We start from the raw sequence: 27700 nt of genomic DNA on the forward strand, positions 1-27700 counted from the left end.
CAACATTCACGTTTCTTTGTTCCTGCAAGCAAATCCACCAATTACCCGCCAGAGGAGACACATTTACTGCCCAGCCTGATGCGACCTGCAGGCTGACAGAACTTCAGACAGGCTTCCAGACGCAGGTGACTGGATGCTTCAGGTTTTTATGGATCCGGTTGTGTCTGATCATGCAGCCTGGTTGGAGGGACCCGGTAGTTCTGGCCAACAGACTTTATTCCTTTGTTGTAGCCTCTCCATTGAAAACTATCGGTCCCGGCTTGTTTGTAGCTTCAGGCTTTAATAGGAGAAGGTGAACAAGAAGGGCTTATTATGAATGAGCTGTGGGAGTGGAGAGGGGAAGGGGAGGAAGCAGAGTGAGACGGCAGACTGTGAAAGAAAAGGTGTTAGGGCTCGTTTTCAAACAACCAATCAGTCGCCAGTCTCTGTGAAAGTGGCCTTTATCAGGCGTTGATGTTTTACATCAGTTCTGTCTAATTTCCGCCTCCTCTTCACAGACACCCAGGACTGACAGGAAGTCCAGTCCTCTCAGACATTTCTCTGATTCGACTGTCGCCGCACGCTGCCGCCGGGTCGGCGGAGTCCCCGTTCAGCCCGCCTCATCCCTACATCAGCCCCCACATGGACCAGTACCTTCGCTCGGTCCACGGCAGCCCCACCCTGTCCATGATCTCAGCGGCGCGAGGTCTGAGCCCAGCTGAAGGTAAGAGCTGCACCATCACAGCTGTTTCAGGAACAACTCAGCGTGTAACGAACCTTCAGCAGCAACTCATACTTCCATGATCGACAATAACAACAAAGTACTAAAACTCCCCAAATGCACTGAAACATAAGTCCAGTCAGTGGCTTTAAACTCCAGGAGCATCGAACCCGAGGTTTTCAGTTCGCCTCATACAGCAGCACACCTGAGAAATGATCAAACAGCCTATCTTTACTTTAGTTAGTTTGGGATTATTTCAAGTTCAATGGACGCAGAAACGGAAAAGTACAGGAGAAACAAAAAAGACAAAAAGCTAAAAGGAAGAAAAGGAGGAGGAGAAAGAGGAGAGGAAAGGTAGAGAGTGATAGAACATCCTCTGAGTCTGCTTCTACACCTGCAGAGAGAGATATAAAGAACAGCAGAACCAGCTGATAAAGTATTACAGGAACAACAGGATTAATTAATATGACATGCAGAAGGATAAAGATAATAACAGGATTAATTAATATCACATGCAGAAAGATAAAGATAATAACAGGATTAATTAATACCACATGTAGAAGGATAAAGATAATAACAGGATTAATAAATACGACACGTAGAAGGATAAAGATAATAACAGGATTAATTAATACGACATGTAGAAGGATAAAGATAATAACAGGATTAATTAATATCACATATAGAAAGTTAAAGATAATAACAGGATTAATTAATACGACATGTAGAAGGATAAAGATAATAACGGGTTTTCTGTATAGAAGTGAGTCTGCAGCACCTGGAGGCGTTTGTGTCTCACCTTCTCCTCATTCAGGCCACTGCGATGCTGCTGATGTCTTCTGCTTTTCCTACAGTTTCAGGCGTTGCTTATTTTACTGAACAATTGTCCAATTATGTCTGGAAACTCCCATCATACATCTGGAGGAGAGGTTTCCTCCGGTGAATGATGTGCAGGTGTTGAAGCCTCTGGATCCACTGAAAAGCGTCTCTTGCTGCTTGGCTGCAGCTCACTGACTGTGTAAAGATGGAGGTCCCACTGCTGATTATCCTGCCAGCGGCCATAATTAGTCTGCATGCAGTTCATTCCCAACATGAGGCTCTGAAGCGCAGCTTTCATCAAGAGTAAGACGCTGTTTTCACTGCTCTGTCAGGCTTTGTTTGCACTGGATTTAAGTCTGAAAAGATGAAACCAGAGGCTACCAATGAATGTCTTCATTGACATCATAATAAAACTGAAATAGTTTTGCTGTTCTGATAATATTTTAGTTATGAAAACAATGAGGAGCGTTTCACCAAAGAACCAATCAGGACTGCAGCTCCATCTTAAATGTAGTAGTTTAATTAAGTTTACCCAGTTTTACCATGGTTTAACTTGACCACTTATAAACTAAATACATTAAGTTTAACTTAACTCAATTACATGTTACCAATTGAAGCAGTTGATGTGAGTTGGAGCTGCATAACTGCACTGCACAGACTCAGAAACTCTGATCAGTCTTTAGTTAAACCTGAAGGTTCCAGTTCAAACCTTCGTCCTGGAGATGCTGGCCGGTCCTCAGAGCGATGGGAAAGAGCTCAGACCTCGTTGGGTTTGGTGAAAGGAAGATGTCAGAAGGTCCGGAGATGTTTGCCAACTGCTGCGGATCATCAGGCGGTGAAGATGTTCAGAACCAAAGGTTTGACCCATTTGGCCTCAGAGTCAGTCTGAGGCTTCCAGCATGGTGGTGGCAGCATCATGGTGTGGGGCTGCCTGGCTGCCAGTGGTACCGGGCACAGAGCCAGTGGTACCGGGACACAGAGCAGGGGGGCTAACTCTAAATTCTTTGGCTTCACCTGCAGTGAGGGTGGACAGAGCTAAATCCTGGACCCAAACTATAACGGACCTTAAGGACCAGTTCTGACTGGGAACCAGCCCGTTGACATGGCCTCTGGTGCTGCAGGAGGCTGGAGGAACAGGAGGTCCAAACACCCCCCCCCCCCCCCCTCCTTCATGGTCCAGGAAGTGGAGGGACCCCAGAGCAGTGAGCTGCATGAAAGAGCCATGTCTGGTTCTAATGGGTTCTGACATGTTAATGCAGCTTTACTGCGTACAGGTGTTAACACCTTTAGGTCAACATTGCTGCTGCCCACAGCAGCTGCAGCTTTCTGCTGCCACAGCACCTGCCCCCCCCCCCCCATGACTTCATCCTGTCATAATGTGCGCTCTATCCAGGGGCAGCGCTGGAACCGGGCCATGTTTCCATGAGCAGAACCCCTCTCGCCAGGCTCAGCCTCTCTGGAGAGATTTCCTCCAAGGCAGCGGGCAGCAATCTCCCGAGTCGTCCCCTTGCTGTGTTTCCTGCAGAGACGTCTAGCTTCATAACCAGAGAACATGTTACAGTGAGCAGGGCTCCTCCAGAACCACCGTCCTGCTCCAACACATCAGCCAGCCTCTGCCCACGCACCAAGGAGGGAACCCTAGTGGTGCTGCAGCGGGGCAGTGGTTCTGTTGCAGGGTTCTGGTTCTGAGGGACGGTGAGGCTTCCCTCGTGTTCAGGCAGGTGCACACATCTTTTATTTCTCTCGTTTCTGATGCAGTGACCCACGAGCATCTGAAGGACCGAGCCCTGTTCAGTTTCCCTCCGCCGGGCTCCAACTCCTCAGAGTACTACCACCTGATGGCCGGCGCCAGCCACAGGAACCCCTACGGCGAGCTGCTGATGCAGAACGGAGCTGCCGCTGCCGCCGCTGCAGCTGCCGCTGCCGCTGCTCACCTGCCGGACTACATCAGCCCTGTGGATGGTGAGATTTCTGCTTCAGCTGCTAACGCATGTGAGATGTCTACAGCCTTCTGTTAATGTTCAGAGCTTTGAAGTTCTCAGGTACGTCCTCCTCCTCTGGAGAACCTCTGTCTCTCTGGAGAACCTCTGTCTCTCTGGAGAACCTCTGTCTCTCTGGAGAACCTCTGTCTCTCTGGAGAACCTCCGTCTCTCTGGAGAACCTCCGTCTGTCTGGAGAACCTCCGTCTCTCTGCAGAACCTCCGTCTCTCTGGAGAGCCTCCGTCTCTCTGGAGAATCTCCGTCTCTCTGGAGAACCTCCGTCTCTCTGGAGAGCCTCCGTCTCTCTGGAGAACCTCCGTCTCTCTGGAGAACCTCCGTCTCTCTGCAGAACCTCCGTCTCTCTGGAGAGCCTCCGTCTCTCTGGAGAATCTCCGTCTCTCTGGAGAACCTCCGTCTCTCTGGAGAACCTCCGTCTCTCTGGAGAATCTCCGTCTCTCTGGAGAGCCTCCGTCTCTCTGGAGAACCTCCGTCTCTCTGGAGAACCTCCGTCTCTCTGCAGAACCTCCGTCTCTCTGGAGAGCCTCCGTCTCTCTGGAGAATCTCCGTCTCTCTGGAGAACCTCCGTCTCTCTGGAGAGCCTCCGTCTCTCTGCAGAACCTCCGTCTCTCTGGAGAGCCTCCGTCTCTCTGGAGAATCTCCGTCTCTCTGGAGAACCTCCGTCTCTCTGGAGAACCTCCGTCTCTCTGCAGAACCTCCTCTCTCTGTAGAACCTCCGTCTCTCTGGAGAATCTCCGTCTCTCTGGAGAACCTCCATCTCTCTGGAGAACCTCCGTCTCTCTGGAGAACCTCCGTCTCTCTGCAGGCTGAGATCCTGCAGAACAACTGAGGAGCTGAAGAGGAACGCTTCTCAGTTCTGCTGATCGCTGCTCCTCAGCTTAGCAGACGGAGAGCAGGACTAGAGACACCATCACTTTATCACTCCATCATCACTCCATCATCACTCCATCATCACTCCATCCATCCATCCATCCCTCTACCCCTCCGTCCCTCTGTCCGTCCCTCCATCCGTTGTTCATGTGTGGTTCTCCAGGTTCTCCAGGTTCTTCAGCCACTCTATAGTAACGTTCTCTTAGTACCTCTGTCAACAACTGGGAAGTCTTGAACTGTGAGTGTGGAAAGGTGTGGAGCTCTGCCAGGAAAGCCAGTGGGAACCCTCTAAGGAGTTTTTGCTGGCGGTCCACAGAGCCCAGCCTGTCCTCCATGCTGCTTAGAACTCTTTCTCCTGGACTTGGACTTCAGCAGCAGACTGCCTCCAGGAAGCTCTCAGAGTCTGGAAGAGTCTGCTGCTGCTGCAGGAGTCTCTGACCAACCCACCCGCTGCAGGGTGAGGATCTCTGAAGACTCTAACGCAGCCTTCCTGACGGGCACAGAGTAATAAAATCTGATATTGGATTACACGGCCATTAATCTTAGAAATGACCCCCATCACAGGGTAAACACTGCAGTGCTTCTCTTCTTGCCAGGATCCTGGGCTACCTGCGCCGGCCGCTGCTGTTAGGGAGGCTGTTTGCTGGTGCAGCCACAACCTCGGTCACCCCGGCTGGCCGCTCCTCTGCAGCATCAACACTGCCTCCATGGCAGCTTCTCTGTGTGACTGATGTGGTCAGGAAGGGGCCGGTCTGCAGGCCCTTCCACTCACAGAGACCATATTGACCAAGGCAGCGTGCTAATGGTCGCTGCGGACCGCCTCATGTGGAATCAAAGAGCTTATTTAGTGTGAGAGCCCGGCTAGAGCAGTGCTAAAGGTGGCAAGTATGAGCTACATCCATTGCTTCTGTTTGTTTTGGATGCTTGCAGAGATAAATACCGTATTAAAAAATCAATTTATGCATTAATATTCAGCAGACCCACCAGAAGGTCGGAGAGCCCTCAGTGAACCCGTCATGTGACTTCTAAAGTCTTTCTACCTCTTCTAGCCTGGAGCTCGTTTCAGAGCTTTGCACCATCGAGATCTTTTAGCTTTGCTAAACAACAGGACCCTTAGCGTGTCAGGCAGGATGACGTCTACTCCACATGTTGTTACGGTGGTCTCAGGAATGAGCCGGTGAGGTTTTCTCCTGGTACTCCAGCTTCCTCCCACAGCCCAAAAGCATCCATGTCAGGTCCATTAGCACATCTGAGCTGACCAGAGTGTGTCCATCAGTGGTTGTTTGTCTGTGACGGACTGCTGGCCTCGTCCACATCCTCCTCCTGACTCCTGATTTGAAGCTGGGTCAACACCAATTCTCTCCGTTTCCACCTCCAAAAACACCAGAAACTGGTTCCATCTCAGGTGGTTCTGGAGGCGGCTTCCTGATAGTGACGTTGTGCAGGAACAGTGCAGAGAATGCATAAATGTCAGTTACAGAGGGGGGGGTGGGTCTGAATCACTGAGGGAGGCGTTGTAGAGATTGATGACCACAGGCAGGAATGATTTCCTGTGGCGCTCTGTGGTGCATCTGGGTGAGAGGATTCTTCTGCTAAAGGAGCTCCTCTGCTGGGTCAGTGTGTCGTGGAGAGGCTGTGAGACGTTGTCTAAGATGGACTGGAACCTGGACAGCGTCCTCCTCTCTGTGTCCAGCAGATTGGCCTAGTCAAAGTTTGTTTAAACAAAGTGAACCACTACCCAAAAGGTTCCCCCTTAGCAGGAGGATCTACCACCTTTTGGGTTTATGGGCTGTGATTACTTTTTCTCACAGAACCAGGTTGGATTGGAGAGATTGTTTTTCCTTTAATCGATGAAATCATCGTTTGAAAACTGCTTTTTATATTTATTCAGGTCATCTTTGTCTGAACCATTTAGCGTTAGCATTAACAGAGGAACTCTTCAGGGGGTGTAAATACTTTTTCACTGCAGCAGGAGTACTTCTGCTCTCTTTGAAGCTAAAGTAATGAATCTGCGCCTAAATGAACCCAGCTTAATGTGACCAGAGTGAAGTGGGCTGATGTAGGTTCACACTGGGAGGCATTCAGAGGACTGTTTGTGTTTCAGCGAGCGGGTATGTTGGGGGGGGGGGGGGCGGCTGTGGGTGGGGGGGCTGCGGGTGGGGGGCAGAGGAATATCTCAGCGGTTGGTGGAACCGTTGAAGCTGCCGCGACAAAAGCAGCGGCCAAAGTAAATGTCTGCCATCCTGCGGAGAAACGTTTTTTTGTGTAAAGGCAGCAGAGGCGGGGAGGGGGAACATCTGTGGACTGATGTGGTGCTGGGGGGGGGGGGGGGCATCAGGCTGCACACACAAACACTTAACTAAATGTTAGCTCAAGAGCACGTCGGTGGAAGTGTGTGCATAAACACGCAGGCGTACCCAACGGCAGCTTTGGGCTCAGGGAGGGTTGGGGGGGGGGGGGGACCCGCAGGAAAGTAAACAGTGGGGGGGGGGGCATGGCGAGGTCTGTGGTGGCGCTGGTGGTGCTGCTCGTTAGTGGTGAGGGTGGTGCAGGTGGTGGGCGGCCCTGCACGGGGCGATGTTAAAACCTCGGCTTCAAAGGTCACATGACTGCAACGCTCAGGATGTAGTCATGTGACCTCAGCTGGGATTCCATCTGGTTCCACGAAGCTCCACCTAAAGCGTCAAAGGTGAAGAAATACCAACTTTCTTCCCATCATGCTCTCCCAGCGGTGCTGCGGGCGTCACGCCCCGTCAGGCCGCGGGTCCTGCTGTTGGTACGAGGCGGCAGCATCGTCCAGGTTACCCAGGAAGCAGACCTCCATCCTTCCTCTGGACCTCCATCCTTCCTCTGGACCTCCATCCTTCCCTCTAGACCTCCATCCTTCCTCTGGACCTCCATCCTTCCCTCTAGACCTCCATCCTTCCCTCTGGACCTCCATCCTTCCCTCTAGACCTCCATCCTTCCCTCTAGACCTCCATCCTTCCCTCTGGACCTCCATCCTTCCCTCTAGACCTCCATCCTTCCCTCTGGACCTCCATCCTTCCCTCTAGACCTCCATCCTTCCTCTAGACCTCCATCCTTCCTCTAGACCTCCATCCTTCCTCTAGACATCCATCCTTCCCTCTAGACCTCCATCCTTCCTCTAGACATCCATCCTTCCTCTGGACCTCCATCCTTCCCTCTAGACCTCCATCCTTCCCTCTAGACCTCCATCCTTCCTCTAAACCTCCATCCTTCCTCTAGACCTCCATCCTTCCTCTAGACATCCATCCTTCCTCTGGACCTCCATCCTTCCCTCTAGACCTCCATCCTTCCTCTAGACCTCCATCCTTCCTCTAGACCTCCATCCTTCCTCTAGACCTCCATCCTTCCTCTAGACATCCATCCTTCCCTCTAGACCTCCATCCTTCCTCTAGACATCCATCCTTCCTCTGGACCTCCATCCTTCCCTCTAGACCTCCATCCTTCCCTCTAGACCTCCATCCTTCCTCTAAACCTCCATCCTTCCTCTGGACCTCCATCCTTCCTCTGGACCTCCATCCTTCCCTCTAGACCTCCATCCTTCCCTCTAGACCTCCATCCTTCCCTCTAGACCTCCATCCTTCCTCTGGACCTCCATCCTTCCTCTGGACCCCCATCCTTCCTCTGGACCTCCATCCTTCCCTCTAGACCTCCATCCTTCCCTCTAGACCTCCATCCTTCCTCTGGACCTCCATCCTTTCCTCTGGACCTCCATCCTTCCTCTGGACCTCCATCCTTCCCTCTGGACCTCCATCCTTCCCTCTGGACCTCCATCCTTCCTCTGGACCTCCATCCTTCCTCTGGACCTCCATCCTTCCTCTAGACCTCCATCCTTCCTCTGGACCTCCATCCTTCCTCTGGACCTCCATCCTTCCCTCTAGATCTCCATCCTTCCCTCTAGACCCCCATCCTTCCTCTAGACCTCCATCCTTCCTCTGGACCTCCATCCTTCCTCTGGACCTCCATCCTTCCCTCTAGACCTCCATCCTTCCTCTGGACCTCCATCCTTCCTCTAGACCTCCATCCTTCCCTCTAGATCTCCATCCTTCCCTCTAGACCCCCATCCTTCCCTCTAGACCCCCATCCTTCCCTCTGGACCTCCATCCTTCCCTCTAGACCTCCATCCTTCCTCTGGACCTCCATCCTTTCCTCTGGACCCCCATCCTTCCTCTGGACCTCCATCCTTCCCTCTAGACCTCCATCCTTCCCTCTGGACCTCCATCCTTCCCTCTGGACCTCCATCCTTCCCTCTGGACCTCCATCCTTCCTCTGGACCTCCATCCTTCCCTCTAGACCTCCATCCTTCCTCTGGACCTCCATCCTTCCTCTGGACCTCCATCCTTCCTCTAGACCTCCATCCTTCCTCTAGACCTCCATCCTTCCTCTGGACCTCCATCCTTTCCTCTGGACCCCCATCCTTTCCTCTGGACCCCCATCCTTCCTCTAGACCTCCATCCTTCCCTCTAGACCTCCATCCTTCCCTCTGGACCTCCATCCTTCCTCTAGACCTCCATCCTTCCTCTAGACCTCCATCCTTCCTCTGGACCTCCATCCTTTCCTCTGGACCCCCATCCTTCCTCTGGACCTCCATCCTTCCTCTGGACCTCCATCCTTCCCTCTAGACCTCCATCCTTCCTCTGGACCTCCATCCTTCCCTCTGGACCTCCATCCTTCCTCTGGACCTCCATCCTTCCTCTGGACCTCCATCCTTCCTCTAGACCTCCATCCTTCCTCTGGACCTCCATCCTTCCTCTGGACCTCCATCCTTCCTCTGGACCTCCATCCTTCCCTCTAGATCTCCATCCTTCCCTCTAGACCCCCATCCTTCCTCTAGACCTCCATCCTTCCTCTGGACCTCCATCCTTCCTCTGGACCTCCATCCTTCCCTCTAGACCTCCATCCTTCCTCTGGACCTCCATCCTTCCTCTGGACCTCCATCCTTCCTCTGGACCTCCATCCTTCCCTCTAGACCTCCATCCTTCCTCTGGACCTCCATCCTTCCCTCTAGACCTCCATCCTTCCCTCTAGACCTCCATCCTTCCCTCTGGACCTCCATCCTTCCTCTGGACCTCCATCCTTCCCTCTAGACCCCCATCCTTCCTCTGGACCTCCATCCTTCCCTCTAGACCTCCATCCTTCCCTCTAGACCTCCATCCTCCCTCTGGACGCTTCCTGGGAGCTGCTCTGAAGGGCAGCGGGGACGCTGCTCCACCCTTCCCCTCATTAGTGAAGGCATCAGCTGATCTGCCTTATTCGTCACCCTGTGGACCTGTGAGCCGGCCTGCTGAGCCGGCAGCAATAGCCCCAGAACCCCTCAGCTGGCCTCGTTAGCGGCGTGGTTCCCAGCAGAAGGGACTCTCTCTGAGCTCCCAGCTGGAGTCTATCCTCTTATCAGAGAATGTTTGCACAGCCCATATTTGACCCAGCAGGAGGCGGGCCATGATGACACTCCAGCACCAACCTCAAATTAACGTTCCCCTACAGAGTGCAGCACATGCTTGAAATAATCCAGAGCACATAACTCCTCTCTGCGGTCCTTTTTAAATATTTCTCCCCTCTCTGCTGTATCAGTGTGTAATTACGTCTCTCTATATAAATCCAGATCCCACAATTACAAGCAGCCGCGACTCGGCCCCACAGAGCAGCGCAGCGGGCTCGCAGGGATTGCTGCGAAACATCTGTTTTCTCGCTCTGCGCCGGAACAAGCTCGCCCTTTCAATTAGAACCCCCACCTACGACGCCCCCCCCTCAGAGGCTGAATTCACTGCATCCTGTGGGGGAAACGTCGCACCGACCTGATCAGGCTGGAGCAGGTTTGGCCGCCGGAGGCCTGAGGACGGCGTGAAGATGGCGGCGCAGGGCGAGGCCGGCGCCAGCCTACCGGGCCGAGTCATGAAGAAACGTATTAATGCACAGCTCTTCTATTAAAGCCGTGTTCACAGACGTTCTCAGGCAGCAGGAGTCAGCCTTCCCCTCAGCGTTCCTGCAGACCTAACGAAGCACATTCCTGAGGAGGCCTTGTTGTTGCTGCCAGCTCCGTGTAATTCTCGCGCTGACGGCCTCTCTCGTCTCCCGGGGGCCTTTAACCGCCTGCATATGGCGGCTCTTTACGACTCGCCGCCTGCAAATGTTGCAGCTTCACGCCGCCGGCTCTGTGACTCCGCTGCTGCCTGAACCCGTTTAGCTGCTGGCGCCGTGAGCTCCACCATGACGGGGTGTCAGGTAGGAAGCTGCCACGGAACCATGAACGGTTCCCCGCCTGATCGGGTCCTGATTTAATACAAAGCGGTCCGGCTCGGTCTGCAGAACCGGCTCCAGATGATCCTGGATGCTGCTGGTTCTGAGAAGGTTCTGGAGGGTTCTGGAGGGGTTGAACGCTCCTTTGTTCTTTTTAAATCCTCAGATCAATTAGTTTAAATTGCCTCCATTTAACTTTCTCCAGTACTGGCAGAGATTGCTATCGCAGCAATCCCCCCACAACCGTTCAGCCTGCATGGAGCTCAGGGTGGAGAGAGAGAGAGGGAGGGTGGAGCGAAGCTGCTGCACTGGAGACCGCCCCAGGTTCTGGCCCAGGGTTCTGCTCTGAGGTTCTGGCCCAGGGTTCTGCTCTGAGGTTCTGATCCAGGGTTCTGATCCAGAGTTCTGGTCTGAGGTTCTGAGCTGAGGTTCTGCTCGGAGGTTCTGATCCAGGGTTCTGCTCTGAGGTTCTGATCCAGAGTTCTGCTCTGAGGTTCTGCTCTGAGGTTCTGAGCTGAGGTTCTGATCCAGGGTTCTGATCCAGGGTTCTGCTCTGAGGTTCTGATCCAGAGTTCTGGTCTGAGGTTCTGAGCTGAGGTTCTGCTCTGAGGTTCTGCTCTGAGGTTCTGGCCCAGGGTTCTGATCTGAGGTTCTGAGCTGAGGTTCTGATCCAGGGTTCTGCTCTGAGGTTCTGAGCTGAGGTTCTGCTCTGAGGTTCTGAGCTGAGGTTCTGCTCGGAGGTTCTGATCCAGGGTTCTGCTCTGAGGTTCTGATCCAGAGTTCTGGTCTGAGGTTCTGAGCTGAGGTTCTGATCCAGGGTTCTGGTCTGAGGTTCTGAGCTGAAGTTCTGCTCTGAGGTTCTGAGCTGAGGTTCTGCTCTGAGGTTCTGATCCAGAGTTCTGGTCTGAGGTTCTGGCCCAGGGTTCTGATCTGAGGTTCTGAGCTGAGGTTCTGCTCTGAGGTTCTGCTCTGAGGTTCTGGCCCAGGGTTCTGATCTGAGGTTCTGAGCTGAGGTTCTGATCCAGGGTTCTGCTCTGAGGTTCTGAGCTGAGGTTCTGCTCTGAGGTTCTGACCCAGGGTTCTGGTCTGAGGTTCTGAGCTGAGGTTCTGCTCTGAGGTTCTGCTCTGAGGTTCTGGCCCAGGGTTCTGATCTGAGGTTCTGAGCTGAGGTTCTGATCCAGGGTTCTGCTCTGAGGTTCTGAGCTGAGGTTCTGCTCTGAGGTTCTGACCCAGGGTTCTGATCCAGGGTTCTGACCCAGGGTTCTGCTCTGAGGTTCTGATCTGAGGTTCTGACTCAGGGTTCTGGTCTGAGGTTCTGCTCTGAGGTTCTGCTCTGAGGTTCTGATCCAGGGTTCTGACCCAGGGTTCTGGTCTGAGGTTCTGCTCTGAGGTTCTGACCCAAGGTTCTTCTCTGAGGTTCTGCTCTGAGGTTCTGACCCAAGGTTCTTCTCTGAGGTTCTGCTCTGAGGTTCTGAGCTGAGGTTCTGCTCTGAGGTTCTGGCCCAGGGTGTGATCCAGGGTTCTGATCCAGGGTTCTGATCCAGGGTTCTGGAGTGTAAGCGTGATGAGGGAGGCGGCCGTTAGCGAAGGGGAGATTCTGCCCTGCATCAAACACGACGTTCTAAGCGGCGTCTTGTCTCTGTGTGTTTGGTTCCGGTCCAGTTTCCCGGTTCTCCAGCCCCCGGCTGACGCCGCGGCTCAACAGGAAGCGGGCGCTGTCCGTCTCGCCGCTGTCGGACGCCAGCATCGACCTGCAGACCATGATCCGCACCTCGCCCAACTCCCTGGTGGCCTACATCAACAACTCCCGCTCCAGCTCGGCAGCCAGCAGCTCCTACGGACACCTGTCCGTGGGGGGACTCAGGTGGGTTCTGGGCCCGCTGCGGGTCGGGGTTCTGGTCCGTTTCCTGCGTGTGGCTGATTACTTCCTGTTTCCTGCAGCCCCACCTTCAGCTTCCCCCACCCCATCAACCCGGCGGCCTACCAGCAGCTGCTGGCCCAGCAGCGGCCGCTCAACGCCTTCGGCCACACGCCGCCTCTGCTGCAGCCGCCGCCGTCCCCGTTCTCCGCTCGCCAGCACGCCGCCACGGCGCCGTCGTCACACAACAGCTCCGAGCTGAGCCAGGTAGGTCCGTCTGGTGCCGCCGACGGTACCGGGCCGAGCTTCACACCTGTGATCCGTGTCACCTGCCCCCCCTCAGATGGTTCTTTTTCTTTTAGCATTTATTTCTCACGAGTGGAACCAAAGTGTGGTTTTACAGCCAAACCTGTTCCCACGCTGCACAATCATCAAATCGCCGTTTCCTGGGCAACGCGACGAGGCGTGACGCGGAGGAGGCGGAGTTTATCGCTTCAGCAGCAGCTTTGGAGGGAAAACTGCTGAAGTTCAGACGTGTTCGCTGATAAGGCGTCTTAGAATATTCTCCACTGCATTTACACGACAACGTTCTACTCACCACCTCCGTTCACACTGCTACAGCTGCAGTGTAATTATTCTGCCACGCCACTAGTTGGTGCTGCTGCCTCCTCTTCCTCAGCTCTTCCTCAGCTCCACCTACAGCTTCTTTGCGTCTCTCAGGAGAACGCAGCGCTGATCAGATCCACATTCTCTGCCTCCTGGATGAAAGGCGTGGCGCCTGGGTGGGATTAGAGCCCCCCCTCTGATGTTGGACCTGCTTCAACATATTTACTGCTCTCATTTATACCACCTCGTTCTTTCTGGCTCCATTAGAGCTTTAACGGCCTTCGGAGTCTTTGTGTCGCGTTCAGAGTCCCCGGGTTGATCAAAGCCCCCCCTCCTGCTTCCGGCCCATTCTCTAAGCGGGGCAATAACTCTTCTTCTCTCATACTTTGAGTCTTCTGCGATCACAGAGCAGTGTAAACTGTCTAGTCTTGGCGGCGGCTCCTGCCTGGCTCATGGGCTGCAGGGCCTGGAGCAGACGGAGCTCTCCGTGCCGCCTGTGCTGTTTGATTAGGAGAATATGCCAATGAGTGGATTATGGATGCATAAATGGAGGAATCTAAAGTAAAACAAGGGTTTTGTGCTCAGAAGCTCAGGACATCATGAACCCAGTCTGGTTGCTTGGTTGATCCCAACGACCAAAGCAGCGTGTCTGCGGTCCTCCAAGTGTACCGACCCAGTTGATCTGATGGTGGAGTGTTCACCGCCGTAACGCCTCGGCGCTCTGCCCCATCAGCCCATCTGAGCCGCCGCAGCGCAGTCAAAGCTGTTCCTCCACCGGCTCTCCTGCGTTGAATGCTCACTCCTCCTCAGACAGCCGGTGCCAGATTAGCTGAAGGCCTCTGAGGGAGTAGATGTCCAGCGCTCTTTGCCTGCCTTGCTGGCGGCAGACGCTTGTGATATCTGAGGCTTGGGTCCGATCGCCGGTCCCTGCAGCACGACGTGTAGAACTTGTTCAAGGTTCCCCTTAGCTGACCGGCCGGTAAAGCAGAGTTGTTCCGGACTCTCCAGGACTCCTAAATCATTCTTTATTTCTAACTTCTCTTTTGTCTCTGTGTGGTTCAGAATGCCAGCGGAGATCCGGCCGTCACCAGTACCGTCAATCCCTTAAACACCAAGAGAACCAAGGTGAAAACTGAAGCAGAGGGTCCGGTTCCCATTTCACCGTCTTCTCAGGTAGGAGCATCAGAACACTTCATACCAATTTATTTAATATTTAATATTTGAAGGTTATTGGAAAACCGCAGCTGCAGTTTTCCAATAACCTGCAGAAAACGGCCTCAGTTACCTGGAGCCCACCTTTACTGATTCTCCTCTGGTTGGTCCTGATAAAGGAACTGGGTGTTAAATTTGTTCTGTGATGAGGGAACAGATCAGATTACGCGGTAGAACACGCTGACACACCTGTCGTTTCCCATCAGGAGCACGGAGGGGGGGCCCTGGACCTGAGTGAAGACCTGGATAAGGATGAGTGCAAGCAGGAGCCCGAGGCTGTTTACGAGACCAACTGTCACTGGGAGGGCTGCAGCCAGGAGTACGACACCCAGGACCAGCTCGTCCATGTGAGCCGGAGCAGCGTCCCGCCGTAGAACCGCAGAGAACGCCTCTGCGTGTGATCTGCTGATCAAATCAGAGCCAGAATTCATTCTCATTATTAGTGAAAATAGAAACTGACTTAAAATGTCTTTTAACTGCTGCAATAATCCTGTTAAATTACCACAACCCGACTTTTATTGGAAGCTCTTCACTAACTGGTTCTCCAGCTAGAATCCTGACCCAAAGAACCACCTGGTTGGCCTCCTTCGATGTGGAGGAGCGGAGGCTCTGGATGATGGAGCTCCTCAGCTGAGTTCAGCTGCTCTGCAGAGGAACCATTAACCGGGCTTTGGAGCCAGAACCCAACAAACTGAACTGAAACACATTGTCCGGTTCTGTGTAGTTACTTACGGTTTATAAATATCCTGGTTAAGCCTTCACAGACCTTCAGAGAACCTCCAGTCCTGGTGTCATTGATCTCCAAACGACACCATTAGAACCCAGCAGAATCTGCCGTGTTAGTCATTAAACGCTGATTGGGTCCGCTCAGAAACTTGTTCTGTGACGGATTCCTTCCTGTTCCGTTGACACGTGTGATGTTAATGAGCCGAATTCAGGCCCAAACCCTGCAGCTGTGACACGCCGCCCCTCCAGGCTCTCCGCCTGGTGATCTCTGAGCCCTGACCTCGACCCCCGCAGCCCTGAGGGCCGCCATAAATCCCCCGCCTGGGTCCTCATCATGACCCCCCCGCAGCAGGAAGGAAGCGTGTCCGGCTCAGATATCTGCAGACCTGTGGGAACGCGGTCCGCAGGGTCAGAACCAGCGCGTCTTCGTCATCCTCATTTCTTCATTTAGTGCTTTAACGTCTAAAAGAGCTTCTAAAAATAAGAAAACAATGAAAAGTAATTAGCAATAAAAGTTTGACAACACCAGCGCTAAAAAAAGACGCAGCTAGAACCAGAACCGGCCTCACGCTGTCTGGGTTTAACGTCCCGTTTCTAAACACAAGTTTTTAAAAGAGGGCCAGGTCACAGGACTTCCTAAAAAGTGGGTCAGACAGCTGCAGCTGATCCAGAACACTGCTGCCCGCGTCCTCACTAAGACTAAGAACGTAGAGAACATGGACCCGGTTCTGAAGTCCTCACTGAGACTAAGAACGTAGAGAACATGGACCTGGTTCTGAAGTCCTTCCATGGCTCCCTGGTTCTCAGAGAATAGACTTTAAAATCCTTCTGTTAGTCTATAAATCCCTGAATTAGCTCCTAAATCCATCACAGACTTGTTATCAGGGCATCAACCCTCCAGACCACTCAGGTCTTCTGGCTCCAGCCTGCTCTGCAGAACCAGAACCAGACATGGAGAAGCAGCATTTAGTTCCTATGCTCCGCTTATCTGGAACAAACTTCCAGAAAACTGTAAAAGTGCTGAAAGCCTGAGTTCCTTTAGATCAAGATTAAAAACACATCTGTTTAAAATTGCCTTTGACTGTTCTAGTTAAACAGTTTTACTGTTTTTAATGTTCTTTTTTGTTACTACATTCTATCCCTACTTGCTTTTATTCTATTTTCTATCTACATTTTATTATTTTGGTATATCTTAATCATGTAAAGCACTTTGTATTGTCTTGTACTGAATTGTGCTATATAAATAAATTTGCCTTGCCTTGCCTTGCCTTGCCTTGAATAGCAGCAGGAGGGTGAGAGCAGATAGCCGGGCCAGAATCAGAACATTTCTGGCCTGTGAACACCAACACAGAGGCTCTTTCAGAACATTTTGAATGCCAGCAGAGAACCCAGTGGAACCAGAGTTAGGTTCCTTATTGTCCAGCATGGAGTGTGAGACAGAGACGCGGTTCTGCCAGCGGATATGACGACATTCAGGAGGCGACGGGATGCTAGCGGTGCCAGGCTAAGGATTAGCTAACGCTAACGCCTGGGTCACATGAGTCTACCGGCAGAACTGGGACTTACAGTGACTTGGTTCCACCTCTGCAGTGTTTGAATGGATGAAACAGCGCCGGTCATAATAGTGATCAGCAGAGTCCAACTTTATCAGCTTGCAGCTGGAACAGGGTTATTTTTGACTTTTGGGTTAAATGGGACCCAGTTTATGACCTTAGATTAGATTTAGCTACAATTTCTGTATCTTGGACCGTGAATAGTTGTGCAGTGGATCTGCAAAGGGCCTCTGCCTTGGATCAAGGGTTCAGTCTAGCTGAGAGAGATGCTGATCATCTCCATCGGTGAATAATCATGGAGAGTCTGAAGGTAACCTAGTGGTAGTCCCTGAACCTCGCTTTCACAGCTCCACCAGTTGGGTTAATAAAATCATCCAATGGGAGGCTGGGACCCATTTGCTTAGTTAAATCCAGGTGGCGACGCTTTATTTTTGGCCAGGCAGTGTAAATAAGTAAAGATGCTATACATGTTTTAACTTAAAGCTTCAAACAATATGGTGAGAATGATTTCCTGCTGGTTTATGCTGAAGAGAAAATAAATCCAATCTTTGAGACTAGAAAAAGCCCCAGAATGAAATGTGCAGAAATGTAGTTTAATGTCTAATGATTCAGTTCAGTTTACATCAACTTATCTCCAAATTTACAGCATTTAGGCGAATCCTTTGCTGATTCCTTCTCAGTCGGGTCAGGAGGAGCTTCCTCTTCCTCTCCAGCAGTAAAGACAAACACAGAGAGCCTGAGAAAACAAAGCCTTTATAGCTCAGGTTGAAAACTGCTCCAGCCGGACGGAAGAGCTTCTGCTGGGTCAATAGTTAGATGTTAGCAGCAGGAGCTGATTGGTTCTCACTATGACTGACGCTGCTTTGTCTACTCAGCACATCAACAATGACCACATCCACGGAGAGAAGAAGGAGTTTGTGTGTCGCTGGGAGGAGTGTTCCCGGGAGCAGAAGCCCTTCAAGGCCCAGTACATGCTGGTGGTCCACATGAGGCGCCACACGGGAGAGAAGCCCCACAAATGCACAGTAAGAAGCTGCCTTCACTGCTGAAATGGGTCGGCCTGCTCCGCGGTTCCCTCCAAGCAGCCAGATGTCATCTGATTGAGGCCTTGATCAGTAGATCTTCAGACTGGCTGAAGATCTACTGATCAAGGCTCAGGAACTGGAGGCTGAGGAAGACAGAGCAGATCTGAGCAGCACCAGGAGCTCCAGAGACTCCTGATAGAGACTAGAGGCTATCTGGATGCTTGAAGGTGAAACTGGCTTTAGATGTTGCTCTGTTGTCTCATAAAGCTGTGAAACCACACAGAACCTTCAACACGGATCAGGTTCTAATGAGGATTTCATTGACATTTTCTGTAACAGCAGAGGAAGGAGAAAGATTCATGCTTTTCATCATTAGCAAATAAAAATCCTGGTGTGTATTTTTATTGAGGCAGAACTCTGCAGAACCTCCTTCTGGGTTCTGTCTCCAGCAGCTCTGACGTTCTCTGGAAAACATGTCCAGCTCAGTCTGACTGGATGGAGAACATCTGAGAACATCAGCTTTCACAGCTTCTCAGTTGGATTCAGGTCTGGACTTTGACTAGGCCGTTGGTACCCAGGCTGTATGTTCAGGAGGTGATTAGGAGACGCTTGAAGGTGATTGGTTGAGCTGGTTTTCATTTAGGGCTATCAGAAAAGCATGCAGAGCTTTTCAGCTTCTTATTTGTTAAACATTATTAAAAGGATGAAATAGTTCCCTTCATCAGTCCAGCTCTACTTCAGTCGACTGAAACCTGCAGCTGATGAAGGTAATTTAAGGCGGAGGAACGGTTGCAGGCCAGGAGCCACAGGCCGACCTTCTCCACACTTCCTGACATTCCTTGTGCTTCTGAGCAGGAATGTTCTCCATGTTGATAAATGCTGCAGATTAATTGGAGCTCTGGTTTACTGTGTGAAGATCAAATCGATGGCTTCAAAGCTCTCTGTGGCTCTGGTGAATGCATGAAGCCAGATGAGTGGTGGAGCTGATTGACAGCGTGCTGCCTAATTACTGGCAGGGGCCATGGGTCCTTATTAGGGCTGAACTTCTGAACTGCACACATCCACAGAGTAATCCCAGCTGCACCTTCTCATAACTCTCTAACTCCTCCTCAGTGGAGTCTGAGAGCAAGAAGCTTCTGACAGTTTCATCTGAACGGCTCCTTAGTGATTCTCTTTCCCTTCAGAGCCTCTTAGACTGAGCGCCTCAGAAGAACGGCGGCTCAGAGCTCTGCGGTGCAGCAACTAGCGCCGCTAAGCTGCCTTCGTGTCTCCAGCACACCTCACACTTCGGCTGATTCAGCCTTTATTGTCTGTCTCTGCAGTTCGAGGGATGCTTCAAAGCTTACTCTCGCCTGGAGAACCTGAAGACCCACCTGAGGTCGCACACCGGGGAGAAACCCTACGTCTGTGAGCACGAAGGCTGCAACAAGGCCTTCTCCAACGCCTCGGACCGGGCCAAGCACCAGAACCGCACCCACTCCAATGAGGTATAGTCGCCACGCTGTGCTCCGCCTCAGCCTCAGTTAATAATGCATTAATAATTAGTTAATAAGGATGGTGGTCTGGGCCGCCGTCCTAGCAGCAGCTAGCAGGCCCCACCAAGCTGCCAGCCTCCCTGGAGTCTCTGTGGAGCCGTCTCGTTCCTGAGGCTCATGGATGAAGGTTTTCTTAGCAACAGCTGAAGTTGCAGTAACCTAGAGAACGACTTTGTGTGCAGAAACCCTACGTCTGTAAGATCCCCGGCTGTACGAAGCGCTACACCGACCCAAGCTCTCTCAGGAAGCACGTCAAGACGGTTCACGGGCCTGAAGCCCACGTCACTAAGAAGCAACGAAGCGACGCACCGCCTAGACTGCCCCCTAGAGGAAACGGAGAGAACGAGGCGAACGCCAAGCACGGCGCAGCGGGCGGCGACGGGAAGACGGAGCCTAGAGGCACGGCCGCAGGAGGAGACGACCGTCTGCAAGTCAGACCCATCAAGACGGAGAACTCTGTGGTGAGTTCCTGTTACCGCCTTCCTCCTCCGCTAACGCTGCCTGGAGAATACGTTTCCTCTCTTTCTCGTGTAGAAATGAGTACAGCGATAGTTTTAGTCTGATTCTCCAGGCTCTGATCCTCAGATTAAAGTCTCCCTGCCAACATTTGTCAGATCTGTAACACGTAAAAACAAAAACCCTGCCATGGCACCATCACAGGACAGCACCTCTGGGTTGGTTCTGGTTCTGTTAGCTGGACCGAGCATTCAGACCCTTCCCATTGTTTTCCTCTTGGCTCAAGCCTTAAAGTATTCACACCCCTAGGAGGATTTTCACTCAACCAGGAAGTGAAACTGCCGCCAGTTTCTATCAATGTTCAAGAAAATGATCTGTTTCTAAGTGTTTTAGGCTTTGCATTTAAAAACTGCTTTTTTAAATGTTTTACACCCTTCTTAATAAAAATCTTTATGGTCATCAGACCTTCTAAGAGCCGAGCAGCCTTCTGCACGTCTCCTCTGGAGTTTTCATGATGGAAGGCCTCCTGACCATCACCCTAATCACTAGCTGCCTCCACACATCCTCCACCAGTCTCAGGACCCGGCCGGTCGCTGCAGAACATCCATAACCTGCAGTCAGGAGAACCCTGTTAGAACATCGATAACCTGCAGTCAGGAGAACCCTGTTAGAACATCGATAACCTGCAGTCAGGAGAACCATGTTAGAACATCAATAACCTGCAGTCAGGAGAACCCTGTCAGAACATTGATAACCTGCAGTCAGGAGAACCCTGTTAGAACATCGATAAGCTGCAGTCAGGAGAACCGTGTCAGAACATCGATAAGCTGCAGTCAGGAGAACCGTGTCAGAACATCGATAAGCTGCAGTCAGGAGAACCGTGTCAGAACATCCATAACCTGCAGTCAGGAGAACCGTGTCAGAACATTGATAACCTGCAGTCAGGAGAACCATGTTAGAACATCGATAACCTGCAGTCAGGAGAACCGTGTCAGAACATTGATAACCTGCAGTCAGGAGAACCATGTTAGAACATCGATAACCTGCAGTCAGGAGAAGCGTGTCAGAACATCGATAAGCTGCAGTCAGGAGAACCATGTTAGAACATCGATAACCTGCAGTCAGGAGAAGCGTGTCAGAACATCGATAAGCTGCAGTCAGGAGAACCGTGTCAGAACATCGATAAGCTGCAGTCAGGAGAACCATGTTAGAACATCGATAACCTGCAGTCAGGAGAAGCGTGTCAGAACATCGATAACCTGCAGTCAGGAGAACCGTGTCAGAACATCGATAAGCTGCAGTCAGGAGAACCGTGTCAGAACATCGATAAGCTGCAGTCAGGAGAACCGTGTCAGAACATCGATAAGCTGCAGTCAGGAGAACCGTGTCAGAACATCGATAAGCTGCAGTCAGGAGAACCGTGTCAGAACATCGATAACCTGCAGTCAGGAGAACCGTGTCAGAACATTGATAACCTGCAGTCAGGAGAACCGTGTCAGAACATCGATAACCTGCAGTCAGGAGAACCGTGTCAGAACATCGATAAGCTGCAGTCAGGAGAACCGTGTCAGAACATCGATAACCTGCAGTCAGGAGAACCATGTTGGCCCAGACTGCCTGGGTGTGAATAATTCCCTGCAGCTCAGTGACTCGTCCCTGTCCTACACGGCTGCTGCTCATGATTTGCATTGAATGTTCGGTCTGTAGGATCTGCTCCAGACCTCCTGGGTCTTTGACTTTAACCCTAAACCTGCAGGCTCTCCTCAGCAGGCCTGACTGGTAAAGCTGGGCAGAGTTAGCCGCTAAATCCCGCCGTTTACTTGTTTAATGTAAAGCTTCACATGCAGAGAAACGGGAACTTTGGTCGTTTTCTTGGGTTCCTGCAGATGTTTACTGTGAGAACTTTGCCTGTTTTCCTCTGAACTCTCTGGCTTGTTGCTCTCTTCTGTTTCCTCTCTAACAAACCTGCTAACGGACAGACGACTCTGAGGTGAGAGCTGCAGTAACTCTGTGTAAATGTGTCTGCATGATGCTTCATGGAACATGTTAAAGAGCTGCATGAAAGAACTGATGTCCCCGTGGAGCAGAGCAGCCGGCGGAGGAATAAAGCTGTCTCCACATTAATATTCAAAGAATCAGAGAGTTTTGGGATGTGTGTCAAGCTGGGCTCAGACTTCTGACTTCTGGGCTGTTTAACACAGAATCCTTTATTTCACTCTTGTTTTCATATTGTAAATAAATCACCAGTGTCCATAATTCATGACTGTGGAAGAACAAGCATGCATTGGTTATTACAAAACACCATTACAGTCAGAATAGTTGAACTTTGCTAATTATTAAATACTATTAATATTATTATTAATGCATAATGGTTCTGGTGTTTTTAGCTTTCGTCTCATTTTTGGTCTTTATTTGTATCACATCTTCCCAGAGAACACAGTCAGTTTAAGCTGTGCAGAATCTTTTTCAGTGGTGGGGGGTGGGGGGGTTCGTGGACGCGGCGACCCACACCTGAACACTGCCCCCTACTGTTCCCTCTGCAGACATATCAGTCCAGTCCTGGTGGCCAGTCGTCATGCAGCAGCGAGCCGTCGCCTCTCAGCAGCGCCAACAACAACGACAGTGGGGTAGAGATGGCCCTGCACAGCGGGGGCAGCTACGGGGACCTCAGCGCACAGGATGAGTGTCCCATGGTTGACTCTACTGTGACCTCTGGGGGGCAGCAGGTGGGGGTGGGGCTTCAGTTGAGGAAGTCGGTGGCGCACGGAGGAGCGGTCACCATCAAGCTGGAGAACATCAAGCAGGAACGGATGAAGACAGTGAGGGACTCCTGCACCTGGATCAACAGCAGAGCACAGCCGCCGCAGGGCCAACACATGAAGCTGCCTCCCATTCCTGCAGCCGGTGAGCAGCACACGCTTCAGGGATGCATCCCTACCTGCCTCTTATCAGCTAGGGGGCTTCATTTGGTCAATTAGCAGCTTAAAAAAAGCAAAGCCTGTGTCTATAAACTGTGAACTACTGCATGTGCTTTGTGGTGCTACCGATTCAATTCAATTACATTTTATTTATAAAGCTCAAATTCACATTACATCATCATCAAGGCTCTTTCCAAAGTCAGACTCCATCAGATCCTCCAGGTTGGTGAGAAAGTTTCCTCTCTAAGGAAACCCAGCAGGTTGCATCAAGTCTCTCCAAGCAGCATTCACTCCTCCTGAAAGAGCGTAGAGCCACAGTGGACAGTCGTCTGCATTGTTGATGGCTTTGCAGCAATCCCTCATACTGAGCATGCATGAAGCGACAGTGGAGAGGAAAACTCCCCTTTAACAGGGAGGAGAACCTCCAGCAGAACCAGAACCAGGCTCAGTGTGAACGCTCATCTGCCTCCACCCACTGGGGCTTAGAGAAGACAGAGCAGAGACACAGAAAGCTCAGAAGCTCACATTGACCCAGGAGTACTTTCTATGTTAGAGAAGACAGAGCAGAGACACAGAAAGCACAGAAGCTCACATTGACCCAGGAGTACTTTCTATGGTAGAGAAGACAGAGCAGAGACACAGAAAGCACAGAAGCTCACATTGACCCAGGAGTACTTTCTATGTTAGAGAAGACAGAGCAGAGACACAGAAAGCTCAGAAGCTCACATTGACCCAGGAGTACTTTCTATGGTAGAGAAGACAGAGCAGAGACACAGAAAGCTCAGAAGCTCACATTGACCCAGGAGTACTTTCTATGTCAGAGAAGACAGAGCAGAGACACAGAAAGCACAGAAGCTCACATTGACCCAGGAGTACTTTCTATGTTAGAGAAGACAGAGCAGAGACACAGAAAGCTCAGAAGCTCACATTGACCCAGGAGTACTTTCTATGTTAGAGAAGACAGAGCAGAGACACAGAAAGCACAGAAGCTCACATTGACCCAGGAGTACTTTCTATGTTAGAGAAGACAGAGCAGAGACACAGAAAGCACAGAAGCTCACATTGACCCATGGGTACTTTCTATGTTAGATGGTAATAGAGGATGATCTGCCTCCCCTGATGATGTCACAGCTAACAGAAAACCAGACCAGGTGTACCTTCTATGAAGAGAAAAATGACAGAGAACAAAAAGTTAAAAGCTGAAATAACAACAAACACTGCAGATTGGAGAGCAGTAGGAGAACTCAGCAGAGAGAGAGAAATAGACCCTGATGTCCTCCAGCAGCCTAAGCCTATAGCAGCATAACTATAGAGGTAGCTCAGGGTAACATGAGCCACTCTGACTAGAAGCTTTGTCACAAAGGAAAGTTTTAAGATTAGTCTTAAAAGTAGACGGGGTGTCTGCCTCACGGACCAAAACTGGGAGTTGGTTCCACAGGAGAGGAGCCTGATAGCTAAAGGATCTGCCTCCCATTCTACTTTTAGAGACTCTAGGAACCACCAGCAGACCTGCAGTCTGAGAGCAAAGTGCTGTCTTTATGTTTCCTAAAGATTTACAAAAAGCCACCAAGGCTTCATGTTTGATGCCAGGAGGAGGTTAAACGCTCTAAAAGATCGAACAGAGCCCATTCAGCCTTCTTGTTATCTGATGAACATCCGGCTCTCTCTCGCTCTCTTACTGCCTAAATAAACCGCTCCTTTAAACGGCACCTTCTGTGCTTGATCTCGACTTGATTTTAAATGCTTTACTGATGGGAAATATCTCGTGTTCGTGGCCCATTAACTGCATCCACACTGAGGAGTGTTATTGAGATCTGGTAGCATTTAGAGGTGTTATTGGAAGAAGTCAGCTGTGGAGACGTCACAGAAATGTCTGAACTGTTCAGCTTCCTTATATAATTCTACCTCTTCCTCTCTGTTAGGGTCCCTGATGGAGAACTCCAACATGCCGAGTAATGTCCACGCTCTGTACCCAGGCCAGCCCTCAGGGGAGCTGTATTCATGCGAAGTAAAGCTGCTGAACCAGCTGAACGAGCGGCGCGACAGCACCACCAGCACCATCAGCTCGGCCTACACCTTCAGCCGCCGATCCTCCGGTATTTCACCCTGCTACTCCAGCCGTCGCTCCAGCGAGGCCTCCCAGTTTGGCGCTAACCGCCACAACAACATCAGTTCAGCTGACTCGTATGATCCGATCTCCACCGATCTGTCTCGGCGCTCCAGCGAGGCCAGTCACTGTGGAGGTGGTGTCACCGGAGGAGGTGGAGGAGGCCTCCCTAGTCTTCTCAGCCTAACACCAGCCCAGCATTATCGGCTTAAAGCCACGTACGCCGCTGCCACCGGCGGAGCTCCACCCACTCCTCTCCCCAACATGGATCGGATGAGCCTGAGGACGAGGATGGCTCTGTACGGCGACCCCCAGGAAGCCTCTGTGGCCTCCTTCCTTCAGCCGCCCGCTGGAGCTGTGCCGAGGCGGTGCAGTGATACTGGATATGGCTCACACAGCATCATGCCCCATGAAGTGCCCACCAACCTTCCACGTCGGGCCAGCGACCCGGTCCGCCGTCCTCCTCTAGACCCGCTTTGTCCTCCCAGGGTCCAGCGCTACAACAGCATGAACAGCATGAATCCCCTGAACGGCCCATCAGCTGCTGAGCGCCATCAGACGCTGGCTGCGCAGGGTTACACTCGCTCTGACGGGAGTCTGCAGCGCTACCCGTTCGCCCCGAGACCACCCAGCATTTCTGAGAACGTGGCCATGGAGAACATGGCAGTGGATGGGGAGCAGACTGTAGAGGATGAAATTGTGCTTCCAGATGATGTGGTCCAGTACCTCAGGTCGCAGGGTTCTGGTCCGACGGGTCAGAGTCAGGGCTACCAAACAAGCATGGCTGCCCCACTGAACCTCCATGGGCAGAGGAGGATGGCCATGGTGGACGCCACCCTGCTACAGTCTGGGCCTGATATGCAGCCTTACCAGAGGGGTCCTAGTGGCTGCCAGCAGCCTTTCCTGGCACCACCAGACAACAAGAGCAACATGCCTGTGCAATGGAACGAGGTGAGCTCAGGGACGATGGACGCTGCATCAAAGCTCCCCAAACCACAGCAGCATGCCACTAGGGGGAACCTCGCTGTTCTGCAGAGGCACAACTCTGGGACACACCAGGGCCTAAGTGGCAACCAGCAGGTTGTACCCATGAGTCAGAACATATCTATGCAGGGATATGTCAGCCACAGCCACCAGAGGCCAATGAATACCTCCCTACAGCAGCAGCATCTACAGAGACAATGCAGCAGCATGAACTTTAATGAGCAAGGCTTCAGCCAAGAGGGAAGTCTTCATTCTTCGTCTGGAAACTCTAGCAGGCAACCTGCCCTCAGCACTCTGGCAGGTGCAGAACTGCAAAGCTGCAGGACAGGAGCCCTGGGGGACGGGTACTGTCACGCGGACCCGGCGGACCAGCAGCAGGTACCCAGCATTGCTTTCAAGCATCAGCAGCAAAATAGAGGCAGAGGTACGTTACAGCCCAGACCGCCCAATGAGCCGCGGCCGTTTAGCCGACAACATCCGGGCTCAGGAACGGCACAGCCCAGCCGGACCCCCAGAGTGGCCGAGCTGTGCCCCAGTAAGGTCACCGTCAGCTCTGAGGCCAGCCCAAAGAGGCGGAGCAAGGAGCTGGACCACAGCAGCGCAGCCAACCACAGCTCTGCTTTGTTCTACACCGCACAGATTCACATGTTTCAGCCATCTTCCATTGATGACACAATGTCACCGAGTGCCAATGAGGCCGCCTCCTGCAACCCCTCTGCAGCCAGCCTGGCTTCTCCAGGGGTCAACCAGGTCTCCAGCAGCACCGCCGACTCCTCCAGCGGCGGGCCGGGGGCCACGGAGCACGCTCAGATTGACTTTGACACCATGCTGGATGACGGAGATCACTCCAGCCTGATGTCTGGGACGCTGAGTCCCGGCCTCCTGCAGAGCCTCTCCCAGAGCTCCTCCCGGCTCACCACACCGCGCAACTCCGTCAGCCTGACGTCGGTGCCGGCGGGGATCGGGAACATGGCCATCGGAGACATGAGCTCCATGCTCACAGCTTTGGCTGAAGAGAGCAAGTTCCTCAACATGATGAGCTGAGAGCAACCAGGGGTTTGGTGAGAGCAGGAAGTTCAGACGCCTTCAGGAACCTGCAGACGACACCAACACGGCACTGATGGGTTCCTCTTTTCATTGTCTGCAGGAAGATGAGGATCTTCTATGCTAATAGATGATGGTTCAGAGTGGGTACTGTTTTTAAAAAGCCATATTTTAGCAGCAGGTTTGGGATCTAAAGGCTGTTCAGGACCGCTGGAGGAACAGACTTCTGCCTGCAGATCACAGCTGAGGACAGTTTCCAGGAGAAATGTAGATAGAAGACGATGATTCCTGGAGTCTCGGCTCCCTTTGATCTGACTGTCATTGTTTGATGCTTTATTCTGTGCGTTTAAACTGGGCTGTCCAGGCTTCCAGACACTGGTTCTTATGTCTGTAATGTTCTCCGTTAGCTTTCTGAGGGCATTACAGGAGCTAAAAGCTAAGTGCGTTCCTCAGCAGGACAAAGACCGTCTCCAGGTCCTTTTCAGACGTGTGAATGGACAGATGGATGTCTGATGGGTCACGTGATCTAAGGTGGAAGGTGAACTGTGACCTGAGTCCAGAGGACGACTGCTGTCCTCACCTGTGCCTCAGGACGACGACCACAGCAGCTTCCTCTGCTGCAGTCAGAGCAGACGCACCGCTTGTTGGTGCAGCAGCTTGGAGCGCATTCATAGCCACTTCCTGTGGCTGGACGGAGGGACGGACAGGTGGACAGGTGGACAGCCTGTTTGAACCTGCATGGAAAGCCTGATGGTTGTGGATCTGGACAGAACTCTGATTGTCGTCTTTATATTTATGGATTTGAGGCTGTGGGGGTTAGGAGCTGATGACTGGACCCTGCATGGACCTCCCAGAGGTTCTGAGAGTTCCTCTGCAGATTCCTTGGTTTTAACTTCTAGTAAGAATTTGACAGTTTTGCATATGTTAGCGTCTGCTCTCGCTTGGTTCAGTGTGTTTGGGGTTGTGTGTAAAAAGCTTTTGTAAATTTTGAATAAACTATCTTCTTTTTTCTGTGAACCGTTCATGTC

At 51.9% G+C, this 27700-nt stretch overlaps 1 protein-coding gene across 1 annotated transcript; it reads left to right on the forward strand.

Annotated features, from left to right (window-relative positions):
• The first annotated feature begins 498 nt into the window (after positions 1–498).
• LOC118556333 (zinc finger protein GLI2-like) lies at positions 499–27689 on the forward strand. The gene is made up of 11 exons (XM_036132588.1): positions 499–703; positions 3278–3481; positions 12311–12512; positions 12590–12773; positions 14175–14285; positions 14531–14671; positions 17479–17628; positions 18951–19115; positions 19346–19624; positions 22163–22523; positions 24460–27689. The coding sequence occupies exons 1-11, from the start codon at positions 622–624 to the stop codon at positions 26670–26672; spliced, it is 4092 nt and encodes a 1363-aa protein (XP_035988481.1). The 5' UTR covers positions 499–621; the 3' UTR covers positions 26673–27689.
• The last annotated feature ends 11 nt before the right edge of the window (positions 27690–27700 follow it).

This window comes from Fundulus heteroclitus, unplaced genomic scaffold (assembly GCF_011125445.2).
Source record: "Fundulus heteroclitus isolate FHET01 unplaced genomic scaffold, MU-UCD_Fhet_4.1 scaffold_53, whole genome shotgun sequence".
NCBI lineage: Eukaryota > Metazoa > Chordata > Actinopteri > Cyprinodontiformes > Fundulidae > Fundulus > Fundulus heteroclitus.